At 32.1% G+C, this 23,147-nt stretch overlaps 1 protein-coding gene across 3 annotated transcripts in view; it reads left to right on the top strand.

Annotated features, from left to right (window-relative positions):
- Positions 1-23,147, top strand: part of GluRIB (Glutamate receptor IB) — a 96,663-nt gene that overhangs the window by 44,086 nt on the left and 29,430 nt on the right. For all 3 annotated transcript variants that reach the window (XM_070636730.1, XM_070636722.1, XM_070636713.1), the window contains 7 exons: positions 14,558-14,811; positions 17,187-17,351; positions 17,550-17,853; positions 17,931-18,188; positions 19,230-19,492; positions 20,931-21,174; positions 21,263-21,450. In XM_070636730.1, the coding sequence (XP_070492831.1) occupies positions 14,558-14,811; positions 17,187-17,351; positions 17,550-17,853; positions 17,931-18,188; positions 19,230-19,492; positions 20,931-21,174; positions 21,263-21,450 (1,676 nt within the window). The remainder of the gene's footprint in view (positions 1-14,557; positions 14,812-17,186; positions 17,352-17,549; positions 17,854-17,930; positions 18,189-19,229; positions 19,493-20,930; positions 21,175-21,262; positions 21,451-23,147) is intronic.

Below are 23,147 nucleotides of genomic sequence, written 5' to 3'. Positions count from 1 at the left end.
ATTAATCCACATCACATTAGTTCTTACGTGCTGTTTACTTGTTTTTCTTCCTTCATTCGTTCTGTTTCACTCATTTTATTCACGTAAAAACCACACAACTCGTGCATGTGAAGGAAATGGGAATATTGCAGGAATGAGAGCATATTATGATTATTATTGTAAACAGAGTTGACATTATCGAAATGCGGGGAATACGTAGATTTGTATATATTACATTCTTTATGACTGTGTAATGAATATTTAGACTGTAAACATGAGCTGATGACAAGGAATGTAGAGTAATTTAATGAAAATTGTTTGAAGAAAATTCAAATTGAAGCCAAAACAAATCCACTGATTTGTTTAGCATAGTTTATGAGATTTTTGTGTTTTCTGAAAATTGATTATTCTTGTTAAGGAAATCAGAGAATGTTTGTTGAGTTATGCAGCGATGACATTCAATTCTTAATATGATAGCGAATCTTAAATTACATTTAAGACATTTTTCCGACTACGATGAATCATGTTATTCAACTTTATGATTTGCGTACTTCAAGTACGTTAACTAATGAGGGTATTCAACCCTTTTTTGTCTTCACTAATGATGTAAATTTTATAAGAAAAATAAGAAAACTTTTAAAGTTTTTGAAATTTCGCTTTTTGATTAAATTAAATTAATGTATTTAATGTTCAAATATTTGATAAGTTGACGTACTTCTGATAATAAACTTGATATTTGGGTTTCTTGCCATGAAATGTCACTTTTATAAGATTGACGTTTTGGAGCTCCGTACAACCACAATATGTTCAATAGGCCACCGCCAGGTTGCAGGTAAATTGCAATGACGACATCATTCATTTCGACCAGAGCTCGATGTCGACTCGAATTTTGTATGGAGTCGTATCGACTCAAATCCAATTTTCCATACAGAATCCGAGTAGAATTCGAGATTTGGTTTTGACCCATTTTTACGGCCATACTTGCAATTCATCGCATTGCACCACGGTCATACTAGCAATCCATCACATTTTACCACTCGGGAGCCCTGAAACACATTAGGAATTTTATTTAATTATTTACATCAATTCCCAAAACTTTTCACAAAAATTCACATGAATTTGATGAAATTTTAATCACATCAGCTCAAATTACAGTTCAATTTTATGAAAACTTTCCAAAATAATTTCATCAACCAATAAAAAAACCTTGAATGTTATTGAAACTTAATCAGTCATTATAAGAAGCATTCAACCTTAAATTCTCAAACAGTATAGAGCCTTCACATGTCAATAATAATATACCTCCATCATGTATTAAATAAATATCATTAACACCCATCTCTGGATGGTTGTGTATGTAGCACCATGATAGGATATACACTCAATAATATTGAAAATTAATGAGAATGAAAACATTTGCTGATACGGAAAATTATATTATATTTAATGTGATATATGACGCAATTTTAAAATTGTTCATACATACACCTTAAATATGCTGAAAGCGAATGTGAGGGTAGATGAAAAAAAAATTGAAAAAGGATATCATGTCATATTTTTTTCACGAGCAATAACGAGAAATGAAACATGACAGCATGGCATGATACTTTCACGCAATTATAAAAATTGCTTTTCCCTTATTTTTTTTTTCAACAATTTTCTTTCCTCATTTTCTTACATCTAAAAGCATCACCATCAATATGACGCAAATACATTTATCATATAGAAGGGAATTTTTTTTTTGTGTTTTAAAAGAAAAGAAGAGAAATTTTTCCCTTCCTTAAGTAACAGAACAGAAGAGAATGAGGAAAAAAAATTAAAAAGAAAAAGCTAAATAAAGATTTATGGGAATTTAAGTGTGAAAGAGAGGAAATTTTTCTTATTTTTTCCTCCGAACTAGGAAAGCTACTCATTATGTTTGGCAGGAGAAATTATAGATGAGTTATATTGGGTTCTAAGGGTTCAGGACATGCTCTGGAGAGTGGTATAGGTCTCAATATGTTGACTATATTTCACAGTTGACAACTTTTCATTTTACGAGCTATAAGTCAAATTATCAGACAGATCCAGCTTCCGACTAACTCTAAATGTGGTAATTGACCCTCGTGCGCCTTCGCCATGGAAGTAAGGAAGTTAGTCAAGTTATGACAAGGTCTAATATCGATTCAATCGTGATGTGCCATTTTAGAATATGTTTTTAGAAACCTGGAACAATACCGGGACTTGACCGGGACAGATTGTCAGGGTTAGCAGGACTTTTGAGTCCGTGTACCAAAAGTCCAAGAGTCTGGAGTCCGGACTCTGGTGCTCCGCGAGTCTATCGTCTTCAAATTGGATTTCTGCCATCTCTGACTTAATATTGACTCAAAATCTACCTTGACAACCAAGTTTCTTCAAAATTCTATCCTTTTTTGAGAAGAAATGTCGAAAATATCAATAAAAAATTGGAAATTGAATCCTTTATGCCCACACACCTGCCACCAAATCATTTAGAACTCAAAAATGTAAATTCAACAAATAGGCAAACAACCAAACCGCCCCACAGACATTCAAAACGAATTATATTACCAAAATGTGTGTGTGTGCAACTAAAGAAGAAAGCAGAAAAAAAAACTTGTTTGTGGGAAATTTAATTTCAAACATCAAGGTTTGTGCTTCAAGTCCTCCTCAACATGTATACAGTTGGATAAGCAAGCATAATAGCAACGATGAAAAGAAAAATAACAAATTTTATGGGAAACAGTTATTGAATAGAAATTGGAAGTTTTGACGTCTTTTTTTTTCATGGGAAATCAATTAAAATAAACTGGAGATTAATATTTAAGCTCATAGGTGATTAAGGAAATATATTTTTGAGTATTAAATTGCGTCCCTTAAAACTTCTAAAAACATTATCATGCTGGTAGAATTCAATTATATATATATAGTTTCAAATGAGGATTAAAAGAGAATCAACCCTTCTCACACCATTCAGTTCGGGTTGAGTTTTCTCAAATTAAGTTTACTTTTGTGAAAATCTTGAAAATTAATCATGAAACACGAGTGGTTTCTCATGATGTCAGTGGCAAGGTCGGAAATTAAGAAGCTCTTAAAATTGAGACATGATAGCTGAGTTTAAGGAGAATTTTTTTTTTGATCATATTTTTGGGTTTAGAACTGTGAAGGCAATTTTAGGAGCTGAAAGTGGAGGTTTTGTCCTTTTTGGGAGTCTATTTCAAGGCTTAGACACTCATCTGGAATTGAAAAATTGCGAAAATTATACAATTTTCTGAATGTATCTCTGCCTTGGCCTATATCTCCTAATTGATTGAATTTTGTGTAGAAAAGTTGATTTGAACCGACTTGAATCGACTCGACTCCATCCAAAATTCGAGTAGACTTCGAGCTCTGCCAAAACCTCTACAAATCAATCCCTTAATACTCTCCCAATTACAGCTAAACACTCCAATTCTATATTGACAGTTTAAATAGCTACTTAACTCCACCAAACCTTCCCATCTTTCATTCCTTAAACAAATAAAAGAGAATAAACTATTATCAAGACTAAAATGGATTAAATGAATGAGTAAAGAAAAGAGAAAAAATGAACAATAAACGGAAACTTTTTTTTTAATTCTTTATTTTGCTTAAAAGCTGTGGATTTGCTGATACAAAAAGTTACACTAATATACATCATTCAATAGTGGTGGTAGGAAGGATGCCAAAAGCGATAACTTTTGTACTGTAATTTGTGTGAGGGAAAAGGGGTTATTTTTAGAATGTTTGATCAGTGTGATGATTAAAGTTTGCTTTAGTTTTAACATTTTGGTTCATTTTTTAAGCCACAGAATTTTTTTAATTTAATTTTATAGCTTTGGAAGGATTAGTTGTACTTCTAAGACTTTAATTTGGATTTGCCAGAATTTCATATAGAATCTAGTGGATTTTTCCAAATAAAATCCGAGTCCGCTTCCAGCTCTGATTGAAATTCACGAAAAAATACCAAATTGATTAAAACTTTTTACCTCTAAATCGAAAAACCCAAAAAACTCTAACTTTTAAAATAAAAATCTGACAAAATGAATATAAAAATCTCCAAAAATCACTAAATACCTTTCACTGAGCAACGCCTATGTCACTGACAGTTGTTCAATAAAATAAATTGAAGATACCACAACGAACATGCTAACAATTCAAGCAATTACGAATTCGATTGCTGAGTTGCTATACAAAATTCAATTTGTCATCGTGATAGACATTCATACAAAACAGATGACCTGCAAATATCAAAATATGTTAACCTAGTCAGTAATTGGACGGATGGTCATAAATCTAAATGTTGACTTATGTTGAGGTAAATTTCGCGTATTTTTGGGGAGTGAGAAATCAAAATTGGGTGAAATCAGTTAGCAACTGGAATTCCTGAATGGGACAATCGATCCAAATTCCGGCAACAATGGCATGGTGTCAGATTTAATCTGAATTCTGGTTTAAGTTAGAGTCATGGAGGTTTTGTTCCGGATTTTTGATCGATTAAGCAATTTGTGCTATTCGAGATTTGTAGTTTGATCTGACCCTCTGTAATCAGTCGTGACTAAGTTCCAATTCGAGTTGAGTATACTTAAATGAGTAGGTATTAGCCGTAAAGAGAAGAATATTGTCCTAATACCCTAATTCTTAACAAAATCAAATAAACTCTTACATAATCTGCAACACAAACCCATTATTTCCCATATAACATCCAAAACAGATCCTAGCTACGCCCCAATATTGAATCATTATAAAACCAAAAAAAAAAAGCTTAGCTTCCCAAAAAATTTCCTATTCTTCTACTTTTCTCAACGCCTACGAAACTTCATGAATCATCAAAACACATTCATGAACTGTAAAATTATACATGAACATTAATGAAATTGTGCTAAATAAAGTGATGATTAGAGACAAAAAAGAGAATACATACATACATCACTAGGATCACACCACATTATTCACATTTTTCCACTCATTTTGTTTTATTTTACAAAAAAAAATTATTTCACTCGTGAGAATATTAAAGTTCTTGTCTTAAATATAAAAGAGGAGAAGTGATTATGCTGGCATGTAAAATATTATTGCGAAAAAGGAACATAGCAACAAACATTATTCATTCCATGTATGTATATAGCTAATGTATGACATAAATATCTTTTGATTATAATGAGACTAAATTTTACATTTCGGTTTTTGGTAAAATTCCTTTCCTATTTCGCATGGCATGTGATGAAATATTTTCTAAAGGAGCTAATTAATCAACTATGGAATATCATTGAAAATTGTCTTACATTTTATACATTATTGATTGCTAGTGGGTTTACCGTAGGTTGTGACGAAAATTTTGTCAGATTTTTTAATGGCTTTTGGGTAGTTTTGAATTATTAGCTTTAAATGATGCTTTTTTGGTATCAACTTGAAGGGACACCATTGAAGAAGGATCTGCCATTGAACTTTCATCTGATAAGGCGCCTCCGTCGATATGCTCGGTTAGTAAAGGCAACTTCCTTCAGTATGAAGTGCAAACTAGCTGTAGAATCAATATGACTACCAAATACAGGTGGCTTATATTTTATGCTAATCCAAGAACTTCAGCTCCATGGCAAATCTTTCATCATTTGTGTCGATCGGAAGCATCTCCTTCACACTTCTAAATTCACACTAAACCTAAATTCCTACCAAATTTTCCTTTCAAAAATCAATCATAAATCAAAGCGATTACTTCAAATGTTAATAAGCATATAAATTGTAAATAATTCAAAAAATCCAGCACGTAACTTAACATGAATCACTAAAATCTCATCAATAATGTAAAAATTTTCAAATATTAATCCAAGAAAATCCTTCATCCAATTCCTGTTAACTTAATTCATCTTGAATTCTCACTAAAAATTTTATTTCCATCACAGCTTGACGTCAATTGAAAAAGCCAGTATTCCCAAAATGTATAAGCATTTTATTTTAAAATGAATGTGAAATTTATTTCTTAAAAAAAAGCAGAAATTCCGCATCTGCCAAGAAAAAAAAAGAGAATCTGACAAAATTTTCCCAAACTCAGCACGCTTCTCATCTTTATATTATTCTATCATAATATACTTAGTTACTTACGTATGTACATTATATATATATCGTATAATCTCGAACATGTCTTATGTAATAACGTACAAAAGACTGTTACAATATTTAGTATGCTAATTATATTCACACATGCAAACTTATTATTATGCCTTAGAAGTTTTGTGTTGTTTCTTATGTTTCATGGATTTAAATATTTATTAGACCCAGCAAGTTAATGATGAAATATTTTTGGGAAGCTTTTGTAATTAAATTTTTTTTCTCTTTCTTCTTTCTTCTTCTTCCATCCTGATGAGATGGGAAATTTTTTTTTGTTTTTAATTCTCTGCTTCATGAAAAAGTTTTATTTAGGATATGGTTGGTAAAAAAGGCAAAGACAAACTTAATTTTGTGACATGTCATATTTTTCACACTTGATTGCTCTTTTGATTTTACTTGTCATTTTACTTAATTGTTAAAATTTAGAGTAAATAGAATGTGAGATTGTTTGAGTAATTTTGGGAGTTTTAGAACTTTTTAACGGTTTTTTGAAGGAAATGTAGATGAATTGCTGACTGACTGACTGACTCGCTGATTGGGTGGCTAACTCGCAAGGTCTGTGGCTGACTGGTTGACTTCCAGGCTGGGTGGCTGACTCGCATGCTGGGTGACTGACTGCCTTAATAGCTAGCTGACTGCCTTGATAGCTGGTTGGCTGTCTTGATAGCTGGCTGACTGCCTAAATAGCTAGCTGAGTGTCTTGATAGCTGGCTAGCTGGGTTGATAGCTGACTGACTGAGTTGCCAGATCTCAAAAATACGCTTTAGTTCCTCTTCAACACGAGACTTTTCATTATTTTCTATTTATACATCTTTTCAATTATTTTTGAAGATTCTCATGGCAATGCAACAGTCTTGAATGATAATTTGATTTTTCCTAAGAGTTGATTGTGTCGTAGGCGATTCCTTGAATTTTCATGATCATTATTTCAGCATAAAAAGCTGTGAATTGTAATATTTAACAATGTTTTCAAATTTACTTCATCTTCTTTTGTATCTAAGAAGTCTGGTACTCTTATAATTTGAAGATGTGGAGGTGTTTGATACCTTTTTGGGATAATGTGAGATTTTTGTTATTTGATGAGGAGTGTATCATGACGTAGAGGAAAATTGGATACATCAAAAGTTGCTCTTGGAGTTTTAGATGGAATTGAGTTGATTGAATGCAAAATCAGAGTCGAATTCGAGCTGTACTTGCTTTAAATCTTATAATCAATGCTTAAATCGTTTATAGTGGTGAACTTATGCTTACTCTTCTTCTTCATAAGTTATAACACCTTCTATAGTGAATTAAAATCATAATGAATTTTCAAAACATAAAAAAACTCTTAATTCATCCGAAAAAATTGTTCTGCTCATTAAGCAGTCAACACAAATCTCACATCACAAATCTAACTTCCTTGAAACATTTCTTACCCATAACAAAATTTTAAGCTGTAAAGAATAAAATTACGAGCATAAAAACAATCCAACTGAAAAAAAAAATATATAAACTCAAACCCGTCCCTCAACCGCCTAATATGACTGACAACTTCTTCCAAAAAAATTTCATGCAATATTCAAATAAATAAATCAGAAAATTATGCTATAAATCTTTTCTACCGTAACACGTCAATATTAAACCAAAAGAACGAAACCTTTTTCGGAAAATTTTTGAGTCTATTACCTTTTTCAAAGACTTAACACTTGAATAGTTCTGCTATTGATGTGTAAATTAACTTCATTTATTTTTGAAACTATGTCAAACACTTTGATGATTTTGCCTTAAGATCTAAATCTTTAAGCACCTGAAAAATATTTTTACGTCAATTTTAAAGACGAAAAATGATTTTCATAAATTTAATGGAAAATCAATAATGTCGTGTATGTAAATTGATTGGTTCTATACGTAGCAACAGCCTTATCAGCATTAGGGAAAAAATCATCAAACTTTTCCACAGATATGATTTTGTTTACGTCGCTGACGTTTTATAAATAACCGCAATCTAAATTTGCATTTTAATTTGGATGGAAGAGGAAGTTTTGTAATTTTACGCTTGTTTGGTAATTGAAGCAACCTCAAAATTAAAGAGTGTGGCAAAGGATTGAGAATATTACAGTATATGCATTAAAAATTTACTTGTACATGCTTGTACGTACATGACTTGATTTCTTTTAGTTTCTTGGGATGGTTTTCATATAAAATATCTGAATTTTTGGTAAAATCGGAGATCAACTGTGATCCATGGCCTTCCATAGTTTACGTCTGAAGCTAGATTTATCGCTGGCAACCGCTTGATAATTAACAATGCCAAATGAATTGTCATTAAAACCAAATAAATTGCAAATAAGCATCAGCTGATAAGAGCAAGTTAATTGCTCAGGCATTCTAACTCGGTAGCCATCTAAAAACCACTGCCATCTGACATAATTTGGTTTTAATTGTGCTGTCCACCTGGTTATCGTTTAGACAATATTTCAAAGTGTCTCGATCTGATAAGGATGTTTGAGCACTCAAGCAGTTCAATTGAACCTTAATTTCATCCGGGTGGATAAATTTCAGGATCATTAATCGGTCTGAGGACGAATTCTTGAACATAATACAGCTTTATTTCTCATGCCCTTGGATATAATCAAGGAACTTGTCTGAATTCTAATTTATTATAACAAATGGCTATTTCTAGTCCAAAAAAGCCTTTGTCTAACTAAAGCAATCACTTAATAAATAGCACAGCTGAAATCACCATTTTTCAAAAAATTGGCACACTTTTAGTCCATTTCTCCAAGACAGCATCAATCTTAACATTAATTACCATCCAATAGCAATAATTAAGCATCCAAAACAGAAGCAACCTGACAAACATTTTAGCCTCGATTGCCAATTCTCTACCGAAAGCACAAAAAAATGTGAAAATATTTTTCCAACAGAGCATCTCAACCATCTCATCCAATTCATCATTATTGATGTGCAAAAGTTTTCTTATTACTGCCTCGTTTCTTCTTTGCTACTTTACTCATAATGTTCACATTACAGTCTCTGATGATTCTCAATTGTGTATTTAGGTATACATTCAATACAATACAAGAGAATACTACAAATAAAAAAAAAGTTTTATCCTTAAAAGCGTTGAAAGAGTCTTTCGATGGGAAAGATATTTACATGAAATATATTGATGGCACTCACTACGGAGCTCATGCACTAATACAATGTTACACAAGTGTGTTGATATAAGCATTTATCTGTACATATATTCATCTCTTATTACCTTTACGAAAAAAAAATAAGAGAAATAAGTCTTTTGTTGGTGAAGATGAGAATGGAAAATGAGGCAAAAGATGAAGACAAAATTAGCATAGAGATTCTTTTTTTGGGACAAAATGAAGCTATAAGACGTCCTTTGTTGTGTATTGGATGAGGACTTATTTTGATTGACTTATCGAGAAACTTTTTCGTGTAAATTATGGAACTCTGCTCATTTTTGTGATTTATAGCATAAAGTTTAGACAATTTTATAATGAAACTTAAATTAGCTTATTAATAATAGGCATCAGGACTAATAGTAACCCGAGTTTGAGGTATGATGACCACCAAATAGAGTTGATCGATGCTAACGTCAACCATTAAATGTTATGTCTAAAATATAATACAAATTTATAATTAACTGATGTTATGACGTCCAAAAAATCGCAACAAAGTCAAACAAAATTATCCAAAACACAAAATCCACAAAAATGGTGAAAATTTTGCTATTTTGTGTATTTTAACATCAAAATGTCACCAAACTTTTATTTACACTTATAAAGCTTTGTCTGGCTTATTCACTTTTGTGATTTTAAATTTTCCAATGCGCAAAAGTTGAAAGAATAAAGCAGAATAAAAAAGGAAGCATGTGCTGGCTTGTCAAATATTTGAATAAGATCGATTGGTTGCGTTCCTAGAAATTTTCAAAATGCAAACAATTTGAAAATAATGTGTAAATAAGTATTGTATCATGAGAATTTGGTGGTATTGTTAAGGAAGAGTTTTGAGTTTTAAAATTTGATTTTTGTTGGGGAATGTTCAGGTATTGAGCAGCCATCATGCTGTTATGAAGCAATATGATGGAAGGAGATGGGGTGTACTTACTTATTTTGCTGGTTTTACAGATCAATTGCGATTCGTGAGCCCGCTTAACCTGACAATCTCCCAACTACATGTCCTGTCTATCTATCCTGCCCACCAGAACCCTTTCCCCACGCAAAGGCACTAAAAATGTTATTATTTATAATTTATGTCATTTTGGAACATTCCCTCTATTTCTTACTTATTCCTATTCAAATATTAAGTCACTATCCAATTCCAATTGTTCCCCAAACTTTGACAACATAATTTTGCTATTCCTTCCAACCAAACTTAGCTTTACTTGACAACAAGACAAGGAATCCAATTCAAGAATTTTCATCCTATTTATTTACTAAAATATGAAAAAATATTCAAGAAAAAAAAATCTATATTTATTTTCATTGCCATCTTAGCACATGAAAGCATCCTCAAGTGTAGAACCTTGATGTCTCCATGTATATAAAAAAATAGTATGTGTGAGTTTGTCGTCATACCTATCATATCTCAATGTCTATTATGTATATCAAGAGACTTAAAAAACACGACTGATGAAGAAAGAAAAAAAAAATTTGAATTTTCCATTATAAGTATGATGATGGTAAAAGTTTCGATATATCTATTCGTCTATCGGTGGATGATGGCAAGAAGTTTTCTTCTTTGTAATGCTTTTTTGGAGCAATTATTTGGGTTTTTGAATTATTTGAGGCTGTTGTTCATTTTTTGTCTGGTGGTCTATTTAAGATTCTAATGGACAATGAGGACACTAACATGTGACCGTGATGCGATCGTGTTGATGATCATAATTGTCATTATCTATCCCAAGTGAACAAATATACGTTATAACTGGTCGATGGCAAGTGAATGTCCAGTTGATGACTTGTTTTTTGTCCACTCGGGAATGTATTGCAAGTTTGCTCATTTTCTGTTAAGGATTATCCACTCGAATGTAATTGCCGTGCTTTGAATCCACTCGAGGATGTAATTGCCGTGACCGCATCAAGGTGTGATAATAACAGCATGCAAGTGTGCTTATTATCTGTTAAGGAGAGTCATTCGTCCTTCAGTTGAGAGAAGCTATGCAAAGCTATGTTCAGGGATATTTTGCAGTATAGATTCCCAATATTTTGATGGACGTCTTTAACAAATGACTCTACTTACGATTTAAAGTCGAATATTGATTGAAACTTTTCTGTTTCTATATTTAACTTACATTCTAGATGTCCATATATTTAAGCAGTAAAGCTTTGAATTATAAAGACAAAATCAATAAATTCTATTCGACTTTTAATCGTATTTTATTTAAAGATTCCACAATATTAATTAAATTTGATAGAAATGACCCATTTATGAAGCCAAGAATCAGAAAGCCTGCTAAAAAATGATCTTTTTCATAAATTTCAATAAAATTCAAAAATTTTCCCATAAAATGCGCAGTAAATCCCCAAAGAATAAAGACATTTTCTCCACCATTCACTTACTTACTTAATACTATAAGATAAAAATGAGATTTTCACATTGAATGGCTATGGCTTTTAAGATTTTTTTCTTATTACTGTTCGCCCCCCTAATTCCTCAATTTCTCATTCATATGTATATTTATAGTACTCATTCATGACATGATAAGTATATAGGCACATTTTCACATATAGATATTGTGCCAATGTAAAGTACACCCATGGAACTTATTAAAGGAGATATATGTACACACATATGAATATTTGGAGACAAAAAAAAATATCGAATGACAATGGAAAAGACCTAGAATTTTTTAGCAATAAAAAGAATGAGAATTTTCATATCATTGAAAATACTTACCACTGCCAAGCTATGGGTAATAACAGTCTTTTTATTTTCCATTCACCAACACATCCTAACTCATATCAACAACTTATGGGAAAATTTACAGAGCAGCCAAGATGAATGGTACTTTTGTGAGTTATAATGTTAAGGACCGTTGAGAATGTGAATGGGAAAATTGAAGTAAAAAGGAAAAATTTGTTGAAATATATATAAAAAAAAGGGAAGAAAAGAAAAAAATTTCCATTTTTACCTAAACAATTTCCTTACATGCATCATGCAGAGAAGTTATAATAATAAAATGTATGAATAAACTCTATTTTTTGGTTTGCAAAACTGTTCTCATTCTTAATGCAAGTTGAAAACATGATTTTTGCTTTGTGAGGTTCTTTGGGGATGTAATTTTGCTATTCATATTCAATGTAAAGCTGTTGTAGTAAAGGGAAGCTTTTGGTTCTTCTTATTTGGTGATTTTGTTAGGGAATTTGTTTAAAATGTTGACTTACTTAAAGTTAAATGATTCAATTTCTGTATTCTGATCACAGAATACAAAATCAACTTGAGTAGCAACAGATAGAGCTATGAAAAATCCAGGTCTGCAATTTCTGGTCCAAATTAAACCTGTTTCAAGTTCAAATCACTCAAGTTCCACTAATTCACAGCACCAAAGCTTAGAACGAACAGCTCTAAATTCATGATTCTCTGAACAGCTTCAATCAAATCTAAATCAGACACAAATCCATCAAAGCCTTACTGGTCTATATACAATATCTTCTTATCTTACTAATCTTTTGATTCTGACTTCTAAAAACTCATAAATTTTGTTGTTTTATTCTTAAAAATATCAAAATTATATTAAGTTTTAAAATCAAACTCATTCAATTCCTTCATGCTTCTTGTTCTTCTTTATGATTGAATTTCTCTCAACGCGATTTGTTTTATTTGTAGACGTAATTGAAGAAATCTAATCAAAAAAAACTTTCGATAAAGTATCGAGAAATGTCAAATCATTGAGTTTGAGTTTCTTCTGTAAATAGCAATAATGTATGATTTTTCGTGAGCCTTAAAATAGAACTGAATACTGAGAATTTTGTGTTTATGTTGAAAATACGTTTAAAGCTAACGAAAATCCGCATGCGGATGTATTTCATATTCAGTTTACATAAATTTATGGTTTTTTGCATCTGTATATTAAACCTTAGCAACACAATGCGGTGAACTTCAATTTTCGTAACAAAAATGAGGTCAAAATGTGCTGACAAGGTGTTTTTAGGGTAACTTGGTGTCTTACGGCTATGAACACGTAGGCTCCCCGGGAAACAGATCCTTTTTACAAATCAAAACTACAAACTTCTCTTTTGTCTCTTTAAATTTTTTACCTAGACATAGTATAACTTTCTGAATAGCTCTATAGAAAAAAACTAGAAAAAAGTAATGTCTCCATTTCATTTCCTTTGTTTGAAGCATCATAAGAAATATACACATTCAAGTGCACTCTTCACTCCCATCAACAGAGAAAAAAATTCTTTCGTTTTGAGTTTAGTCACAAAACATTTATTATACACGTGCATATTGTAGAATGAGAAAAGCATTTTGCTTTTTGAAAATGGAATGAGAATTGAAAGTAAGAAAGTCATTATGGAAATAGAAATAACAAGGTGAAAAATTGTGACTGGATGTTTCAATGACCTAAAAGGGATTTTATACTTTAAGCAACACCTTGGCATGCACAGAGAGTGCTTTAAAGACCAAAGTAAGCTAAGAATTGGCTGAGAGCAAAGCTCATCTAACATATTTTAAGTAAACAAGCTATCGAGAGCATGCTCTTTCCCTGTTAGGGACAATGAACTGGATCTGCACTCGAAATCGAAACGATAATTAATCTAAGACTAATATTGTTGTGGATTATAAATTTATCTAGTCACAACAATAATTGAGATTTATATCCGCTTTATTTAAGAGTACGAATGCAGTAATTACGGATACTATTGGCGACATAGGTCAGTAGATATACATTAGATGTCATAAATTAATTTTAAAATTATTTAACGCTTTCTAAAATGAAGCGGCTAACTTTTAACAATTTGGCAATAAACTTAATGAACATAGCAATTCGTAGTCCAATTGTTGTGCACATTAATCATCGCTGTGCTGTATATTATCTACTTAGACGCACTGAAAATTGGAGAGTTCATTGTACGAGCGGTACAATGCAGTGAACTGCATTTTTCGCGATGAAAATGAGTCGAATTCAGCCTTCATGGTGCCGTTAGGGCTAATTCAAGCCTTTCCGTTAATACTGCGACGTAGCACCTTAAGAGACATAGCGTGGTGTTCGGGTTGAATTTGAAAATCTAGTCCTTGCTGTACCAATCCATAAAATGCACAAAAATTTGCTTTAAAAATTTGTATGAATCTACAAAATCTGTACAAAGTGAACAAGCATAATCACATCCACATCCCAAAAACCAGTCAAAACTAAAATGTTTCATATGGGGAAAGGTAGTAAGTTTATATTTCTTTTTTTTCATCTCTTTCATTTCCTATTTTCATTCTTTTTTTTTACTTCTCTCAAAAGGACTTTTGAGACTGCAGCAAATATATCAAGGTTTAAATCCTGGAAATGAAACGTTTCAAGTGGAAATAGTAAAACGAATAAATAATGTCACCGATGCCATTGAATTTCTACAAAAAATTGAGCAACTGAATCGATGGTCAAGAAAATTTGTCGTACTTGACTGTCCAACGGATATGGCAAAAGAGATTGTAAAAACACACGTGAGAGATGTGACGTTGGGAAAGCGAACATATCATTATCTCCTTAGCGGTCTTGTAAGTATTTTTTATATGTCCTCTTGTGCTTAACATGTGCAATTTCTTGTTTCATATGAAATAATAAATTCTTGTTAGAAGGGATTTTTTTTGTTATGTTTATTTTCGTTATCCCAACTCGCGTATATACAACAACAAAAAGTAAAAGCAGCAGCAAACATTAAAAGTGTTATAAAATGTTACACCATTGTGGCGCGCTTGAATTTTCGGTATGGGATATGCAATAAAATGTTCACATATTACACTTGATATTATAAATAAAAGTTTATTACATTAAAGAAATACCGAAAAAAAATCTCTCGGTGGCATGTTTTTGTTTTAGAGGTTCCAAAAGCATATCACAGGTTTAATTGTGTCTTGGGAAAATTAAACATCATTTTTCCTTTTTGTAAGGTAAACAGATTTACAAGATAAAGTCATGTCATGTACAATTCACATGATTAAAAAGTTGGAAAGTTTGTTGAAATGTATTTCCACTGCTGTGCTTAATCATGCGTCACAATTTAAATGGTTGAAGAGAAATTCTTACAGTAAAAATTTTTCTCATACCGTTCATAAAATTGATGCATACATTTTATGCAAATATTCCATTCATTAGCTTTTTTGATGGATTACATGAAATTCTTTTTCTGTCCTTTCAATTTTATTTGAAGTACTAATGTGGGAATGTATTCAGTCTCTTTCAGTTCTCTATTGACATATCAAAAATTGAAGTATGCAATTTAAAATTTGTATGTATTGAAGTAGATTTTTGATGTGTTTATGGACACTTTGAGTACACTTTTGAATGTAATTTTTGATATGGTGTAAAGATCTATGTATAAGCATACTTCAATGGACTAGTTGAACTGTTAAGAATATTATTGAAAAATGTTGATATCGAATATTCGAAATTGTGTATGTTGTTCTGGAAATTCAACTGATTTCGACACATTTTTGAGTGTGGTTCTTTAAAAACTGCAGACCTGCATTATTTGGAATGCATTTAAATTTTGCATGCCTACAGTTATAGAAGAGCAATACTAAAATTTGGCTAAAGTCCACCATGCATCATGAACTATATTCTCTACAACCTTTGACGAATTATAAGGTACAGCAAATACTGTAGATCCCTGATTCTAAAATGCAGCAAATGCAGGTCTGCGGTTCTTGTACGCATTATATTTTAGGACAAGAAATAAAGTTCTTCGGACTTTATTGCTCGAGTTTATATGTATAGACAATTACAAAACCATCTAGATCTTAGAATATCGCAGAATTTCATCCCCAACAGACATAGATCATACTTTAATGATACAGAAAGACCTCTACGGTACTTAAGATATTACGTACTTAGAAGCAATATTTTTGCCTGTTAAGGCATGCAAAACACTTGCCAACATTGCTCCACTGTGCCACACAGGCAACGCACCAGTGTCTAATGAATCTTATCCTTAAAATTATTAATTATTATATTTCAACCTGAAAGTCTCAAGAAAAACACAAACTCAAGATAAATTCACAGAATTATCTCCAAACTTCCACAACAATTCTACTTTCCAAAAGTACAACAAAAATTAAGAAATCACAATCTAACTTCTCATGTTCATTTCATTTTCATTATATTTGGATCAAGAACAACCTCTAAACCATAAATTTCTAAATAAAAGGCTGAAATAAAGTTTTCATGTCCCTAAATGTGAGCTAAATATAGTTGTCATATATAGTTGAATGTCCTTCACACAATAAAGTGTGACAAGTTTCAACACATGGATAAAGACGTAAATAGCATCTTTAACTGTGACCTAAAAATAACCCAATTTTTGAAATATGGTTAAACTTATGGAAATGGAATCGATAATCGAAAAAATAAATATAATAATAAAAATCATGGTATAATTTTTGTTATTGGGGGATGATGAGAGGAACCAAAAATAGAAATATCAAAAATACGGTCAAAAATCGATAAAAATGTAATAAAATAAGTATCATTAAAGCCACATGGTGTAATATTTTCAAGTGGAACCGCTATTCATCAAATCTACACTTAAATGTATGAAAAAGACAAACAAAGTAGCACAATGCCTACACCAAAAAAAACTTTCTCATATAGCTCATAATACATACGTAAAACAGGCAAAATAAGACTATTAAATTGAACGCATAACAAAAATATTATTACACACCAATTTATTATGCTGTTTTTGTGCTCATATATTACGAATTATTGTGCTATAATAAACCATTTAATGTTTGTGAAACTTTTTCCTCCATCCATTTTCTATCTCAATTTTGCTTGATTTTTCCTTATTCTTATTCATTCATTTATTTTCTCATTTTCTCTCCTCCGTGTATAAATGTGTGTGCCTGCTCGACAATTCGAATACTGACTTAAGATTATGGATGAAAGATGGGAAAGTGAAATCATTGAATACGGTGCTATTAACATAACAGGATTTCGCATATTAGATACACACAAACGATATGTCAAAGAATTTTTAGATGGTTGGCGAAAATTGGACGCAACAACATCGCCAGGAGCTGGAAAGGAGCAAATATCGGTAAGAACAACTTTTATCAGCATAGAGACTTAAACGATAATAAATGAAGAACAATTTGAATCAGAATCCAGCAATAATTCTTTTTATATTTTCCTCCATTCTCATCCTCTTATGCTTTATGCTTTCATTTCATACCGACAAAAATCACCGCTCATTCAACTGCGTAATTTTATTTTTATTTTCACATGCCATTCGCAGGCACAAGGAGCTTTGATGTATGATTCAGTGTTTGTTTTAGTTGAGGCATTTAATCGCATTTTACGTAAGAAGCCAGATCAATTTCGTAGTTATACGATGCGAAGGCAGAATGGTCAAACAGCTAATACCACAGCAAAATTTCTTGATTGTAATACGTCAAAAGGATGGGTGACACAATGGGAGCATGGCGAACGAATAGCAAAAAATTTGAGAAAAGTTGAAATCGAAGGGCTTACGGGTGAAATACGTTTTAATGATGAAGGCAAACGTATCAATTACACACTTCATATAGTTGAAATGACAGGTAAAATCGACTCAATTACGATACCATTTCGATAAATGTTACCAATTAACTTTCATTTTGTTTTCCATTTACAACAGTTAATAGTGCTATGGTGAAAGTAGCTGAATGGTCGGACATATCCGGCATATCGGCTGTATCAACGAAATATACGCGAATAAAAAATCACGACATTGAGAAAAATAAGACGTATATTGTTACGACTATGTTGGATGAGCCGTATATGATGTTGAGACAACAAGACTTGATGCCCGGAAAAGTTTTGGATGGAAATGATAAATATGAAGGATATTGTAAGGATCTTGCGGATCTTATTGCCAAACGTTTGGACATAAATTGTAAGGAAATTAAGGATTACATTGATTTTTGCTGTAGTTCATGTTACAATGGCAGATATTATGATTATTTTGGATTTTTTGGATGAGTTTATGAGGAGATGGAATCAAATTTGAAGACACAAATATTCAAAAGATCTTGATTGTTCAGATATTATTTGAGTATTGTTTGTAATTGCTGTAGAAAATATTGATTAATCGATCATAAATCCAACACAATATCAGCATGACTCCGGCAAAAAGCTGGAATTAAGTCAGAGTCACGCTGATTTGAGACTGGATTCTTCGTCGATTAAAAGTCTCTTTAAGCATAAAATGCAGAGAAAGGCACAAAAAAGTCTGTAATCAGACCGGTTTGACTCTGTCGAAGTGCCGGTTTTCACCAAATCCACCTTCACGCCAGACGAGAACATTGTGGCCCATTTCACTCACCAAATAACAGTAATAATCTTAAAAATAACCCCACCCAGAACACCGTTCCAAACCAATAAGACTGATTGAAATATTTACCATAAAATCAATCTGCATTTTATCCAATTCATAAAAAAGTTATCGTAATCACCAATAAATAAATTTCACTGCCTCCATTTCAGCTCAATTTTTCAATTACCTTCTCTTGTTTACCAACATAAATCGTAAGAAAATAGACTAAAATAAAGCTTTATACCCGTTGATATATTAAAAGATGCGCCGACGAAAAAAAAGGCTAATTTCTTTGGGTTTGTTTTCCATCTCTTTCTCTTTATGTAATTCTTTCATGCGAAAATTTAATTATCAAAAAACTCAGCCATATCCATCTATTCCATTTCACTCTCTCCTTCTCCACCATCTGAATAATCATACTCGCCTATTGTATATTGAATGAAGCTTGCGCTAGTGTAATTGAATATTTAATTTTCATCTTCTTTCAAATATTTTTCCTTCTCCTTTTGTCCTATGCTATGCCATAAAAATAACTACTACCCAACCATCATCATCATCATCATCAAACATCATGACGGACAATATGAAATTAAATGAACAACAACAACAAAACAAAAAAAGATGAAATAAGAATCGTTAAAGATGGAAAATATGGTGCAGAAAATCCAAATGCCGTTGCTGGATGGGACGGTATGGTGGGTGAATTAATTCGTCATGAGGCGGATATTGCTGTTGCATCCATGACTATAACAGCGGAACGTGAACGAGTCATTGATTTTAGTAAACCTTTTATGTCGCTTGGCATATCAATCATGATAAAGAAACCCATGAAACAGAAACCTGGTCTCTTTAGCTTCCTAAATCCATTATCAAAAGAGATTTGGGTGAGTTTTTCTTATTTCGGTCTCTTAAAAAGTAAAAGCATTCTCATTATTAATTCATGCGTAATTTAGCAAGGGAAAATGTGGAATGTGTATGTATGTGCGAGTGTATTTGGTTCTATCACGGAAAACGAAAAGTTTTCATTAAAGAATTATGTGTTGTGAGAAAGTTGGGGGGCAAAAAAGCATTTATAGTCAGTAGTTTAAGTGACTGGGGAGAAAAAAACACTTTTCTTTCCTTTTTTTGATGAAGAAAAATTGAGATTTAGATTATCAGAGACTGCCCACGCATTACAAAATTGGATAATGGTCTATATTTTAGTTTTTCATAGAAAGTTATCTAGTTCATGACCATTCACAGTAAAGGACATAATCCAATTACACGAATAAATTCAATTCTGTAATTCTATTTACTGACAACATTAGTTTCTGACAGTAACAACAAATAATATTACATGTAACTGTCATTTTGGGATGTAAGTATTGTCAGTGATTGTCGTCGACCTTCAATGTTCCATCAACTTTTTTTTAAAGAGCACTGCAACGAGTGATGTTGGTGTCAATGTTGAGATATGAAAACTCATTGCAATGAGTGAGCTATAGCGTTGTCTGCTATCGCCTGCTGTTCATATAATTGTCAATCACTGCTCTTGACAGTCTCGCTGCTGGATGTGGCACTGCAATTAAATGTGAAAAATTCTATCGAATTCATTTAGAGCTTTTTAACAGCATGGAGAGTTTATGGTCATAATAGATGGTGACTAGGGTTGGAAACAATAGTATCTAGTTGATGGATCAAAGAAGGGTGGTTGGCAGTGCACATGCCATCGGTTAATCGATCTAAAGTTCTGTCCAAGACTTGAATTCTGACTTAATGACGGATTCAGGTTTGAATTTGGCACCATTTGGCATCGATGGATCGATATACCGATTAGAGCTATTCCAGATGGCACTTGACACATGTGCTGTTATAAATCCATAAATCGTCTGCTTTGCCCTTTGCCAATTCCATAATTAAAAATCAACAGTCAAAACATCCCACAAAAAAAACCAATAGAACTGATGTCCATTCGTAAACACAACAAAGTAATAAAATTTCATTAATAAATGGGAAAGAATAGACTGGACTAAAACATAAATACCGACAACAATTGACATCAGCCAAGAAAATAAAAATGGATATAATTTTCCAAAACGTACATACATATTGCATTAGTACAACCTAAATGTTGTTTATTTCTATAATGAGATGGAAAATGGGGGAAAAACTTTTACGAGTGCAACGATAAATTTACATGCATTCCATGCATACAATATTTATATTTAAAACAATTTTCAATTCATTTTAGTTGTACTAGAATTTTTATTTTTATTGTAACTCCAACTCGGTCTCGTTTAACAATAATTTTATTTCAATTTTTTTATTTTTCATCCCCTTTAGCTATGTGTAATTTTTAGTTTTTTGGGCGTTAGTATTGTACTATACATCGTATCCAGATTTTCACCACACGAATGGCGACCCATGACAGTCATGACGCCAAATAATAACTTTAGTATGCCAACGCAAACGATAACGACGCATCAGACCACTTCAGTTAATGAATTTACCTTACTTAATTCATTTTGGTTTGCAATAGCTGCACTCATGCAACAGGGTTGCCACTTTACACCACGTTCACTGCCAGGTATATTCAATTCTTGTTTTTTTTTTTCTTCACATGTTCATTCAAAATGAAAATTTGTAACACATACAATAAAAATAAATATTTTCAGGTCGCATAATTGGTTCGGTGTGGTGGTTTTTCACTCTCATATTGATATCATCATATACAGCAAATTTAGCGGCATTTTTAACAGTCGAACGTATGGTCACGCCCATCAATTCACCTGAGGACTTAGCAGCTCAAACAGATGTGCAATATGGAACTTTATATCATGGATCGACATGGGATTTCTTTCGTGTAAGTAATGAGAAATGAGTTGAGAGATTAATTATTTAATAAAAAGTGAAAGATGGTTTTTTTTGTGAGAAGAAAAATTGCTGAAAGCTTTGCTAATGCGAGCTGAAACTTTCTTCATTTCCTCTCTTTATCACCACAGATAGAAAGGAAACTTCTTCTTGCTTCTTCAGATTTTTCATGAGAAATTTTTCATTAGAAAAGTAAGGAATAAAGATGGATCTTTATGTTCACTTTGGTGGAGTGGACAGCTGATTAAAAAAGTTGATGCTGAATTGAGGAATTAAGGGGATGATCTGGCTTGGATTAGTTTCATTTATAAATTGAATGAAGACTTTGAGGGAGAATTATGAAAATTAATTTATGAGCTCTGAGCGTCGAGCGAGACTCAATTTTGAGATGAGCTCTGAGCGAGACTCAATTTTGAGATGAGCTCTGAGCGAGACTCAACTTTGAGCTGATCTCTGAGCGAAACTCAACTTTGAGCTGATCTCTGAGCGAAACTCAACTTTGAGCTGATCTCTGAGCGAAACTCAACTTTGAGCTGATCTCTGAGCGAGACTCAACTTTGAGCTGATCTCTGAGCGAGACTCAATTTTGAGCAGAGCTGATAAATCTTTTTGATGGCTAGATAGACAAAGAGCGCTCTAATTACAATGTGGTATTACTTTCAAAGCACTCACCGAAAATTCTTAATTCTTTTCCCTCAAAAACCCCTTTCATTTCCCATCTCATCCACAGAATTATTTAATAAAGAGCATCCTAGCGTGCTAAAATAAGATTACATAAAAAATATTCTGTATGTATTTCATTATTTACGATAAATGCCGTCAGAGATGAAAAAGTTTCATCTCATCTTGTCGAAGATTCAATTATCGTAGGATACACTATACAATACAGTTGTTAGTTTTTGTTTCATCAAAGCCAATGGACATACACAATTAAATTAAATATCTAGTAAAAGTTAAGGCAAAAATTTTGTATGGCTGTGACAAGTTATCGTACATGTTCAACGTCTATTCTTGTTGAATACGGATTTCTACCTTGTAAAATGAAGTTTATTTTAATGGCATTTACATCTACAGAATAAATTTTATATGTCATGCAACTTAACGGAATTTCAGTTACGAGCTAAAGTGTACAGACGCGTTGACTAAAAGATTTAATGAATATGATTTTTTAATTGCATTTCTTTCTTCAACGCTTTGAGTGAAAGTTATTTTAAACTATGAATAAAAGTGCCAGTGGGTGACTGTGTACTGAGAAATCTTGCATAAAAGCTTCAAAATTGTTTTTTAAAGAAATGTTCCTGGAAGCAATTGCAAATATTTTTTTTTTGTTTAAAAAATGATTTTTGATTAAAAAAGCTTTGATCTTGTTCTTAAATAAGATCCTACACAATCACCAAGGCAAAATTTCATTTCATTTTTAAGGTTGTTATGTAGGCTGTCTGCCTTGATTGGCAAAATAAATTTGTTTTTAATCAAAATAACAACTTTTAATTTTGGTTCTATCTGGATCTGAATTGTGATCTGTCACGAGCATTTAATTATGTTATGTTAGATCATTGACCTGTTGCCTGGCTTTATAAATCATCTTAGGGAATTATGGAAGGAGAGGAAGCTTTCGGGGTCAACCTTTTCACGTTTTTGGGTTTTTTCTTAACAAAAATCCCCCTGGATACGAATATAGACCTACTT

Source organism: Chironomus tepperi, unplaced genomic scaffold (genome assembly GCF_022539635.2).
Source record: "Chironomus tepperi strain 1889 unplaced genomic scaffold, CSIRO-AGI_Ctep_v1 contig_11, whole genome shotgun sequence".
Lineage (NCBI taxonomy): Eukaryota > Metazoa > Arthropoda > Insecta > Diptera > Chironomidae > Chironomus > Chironomus tepperi.
This window is presented reverse-complemented; position numbering and strand designations above follow the sequence as displayed.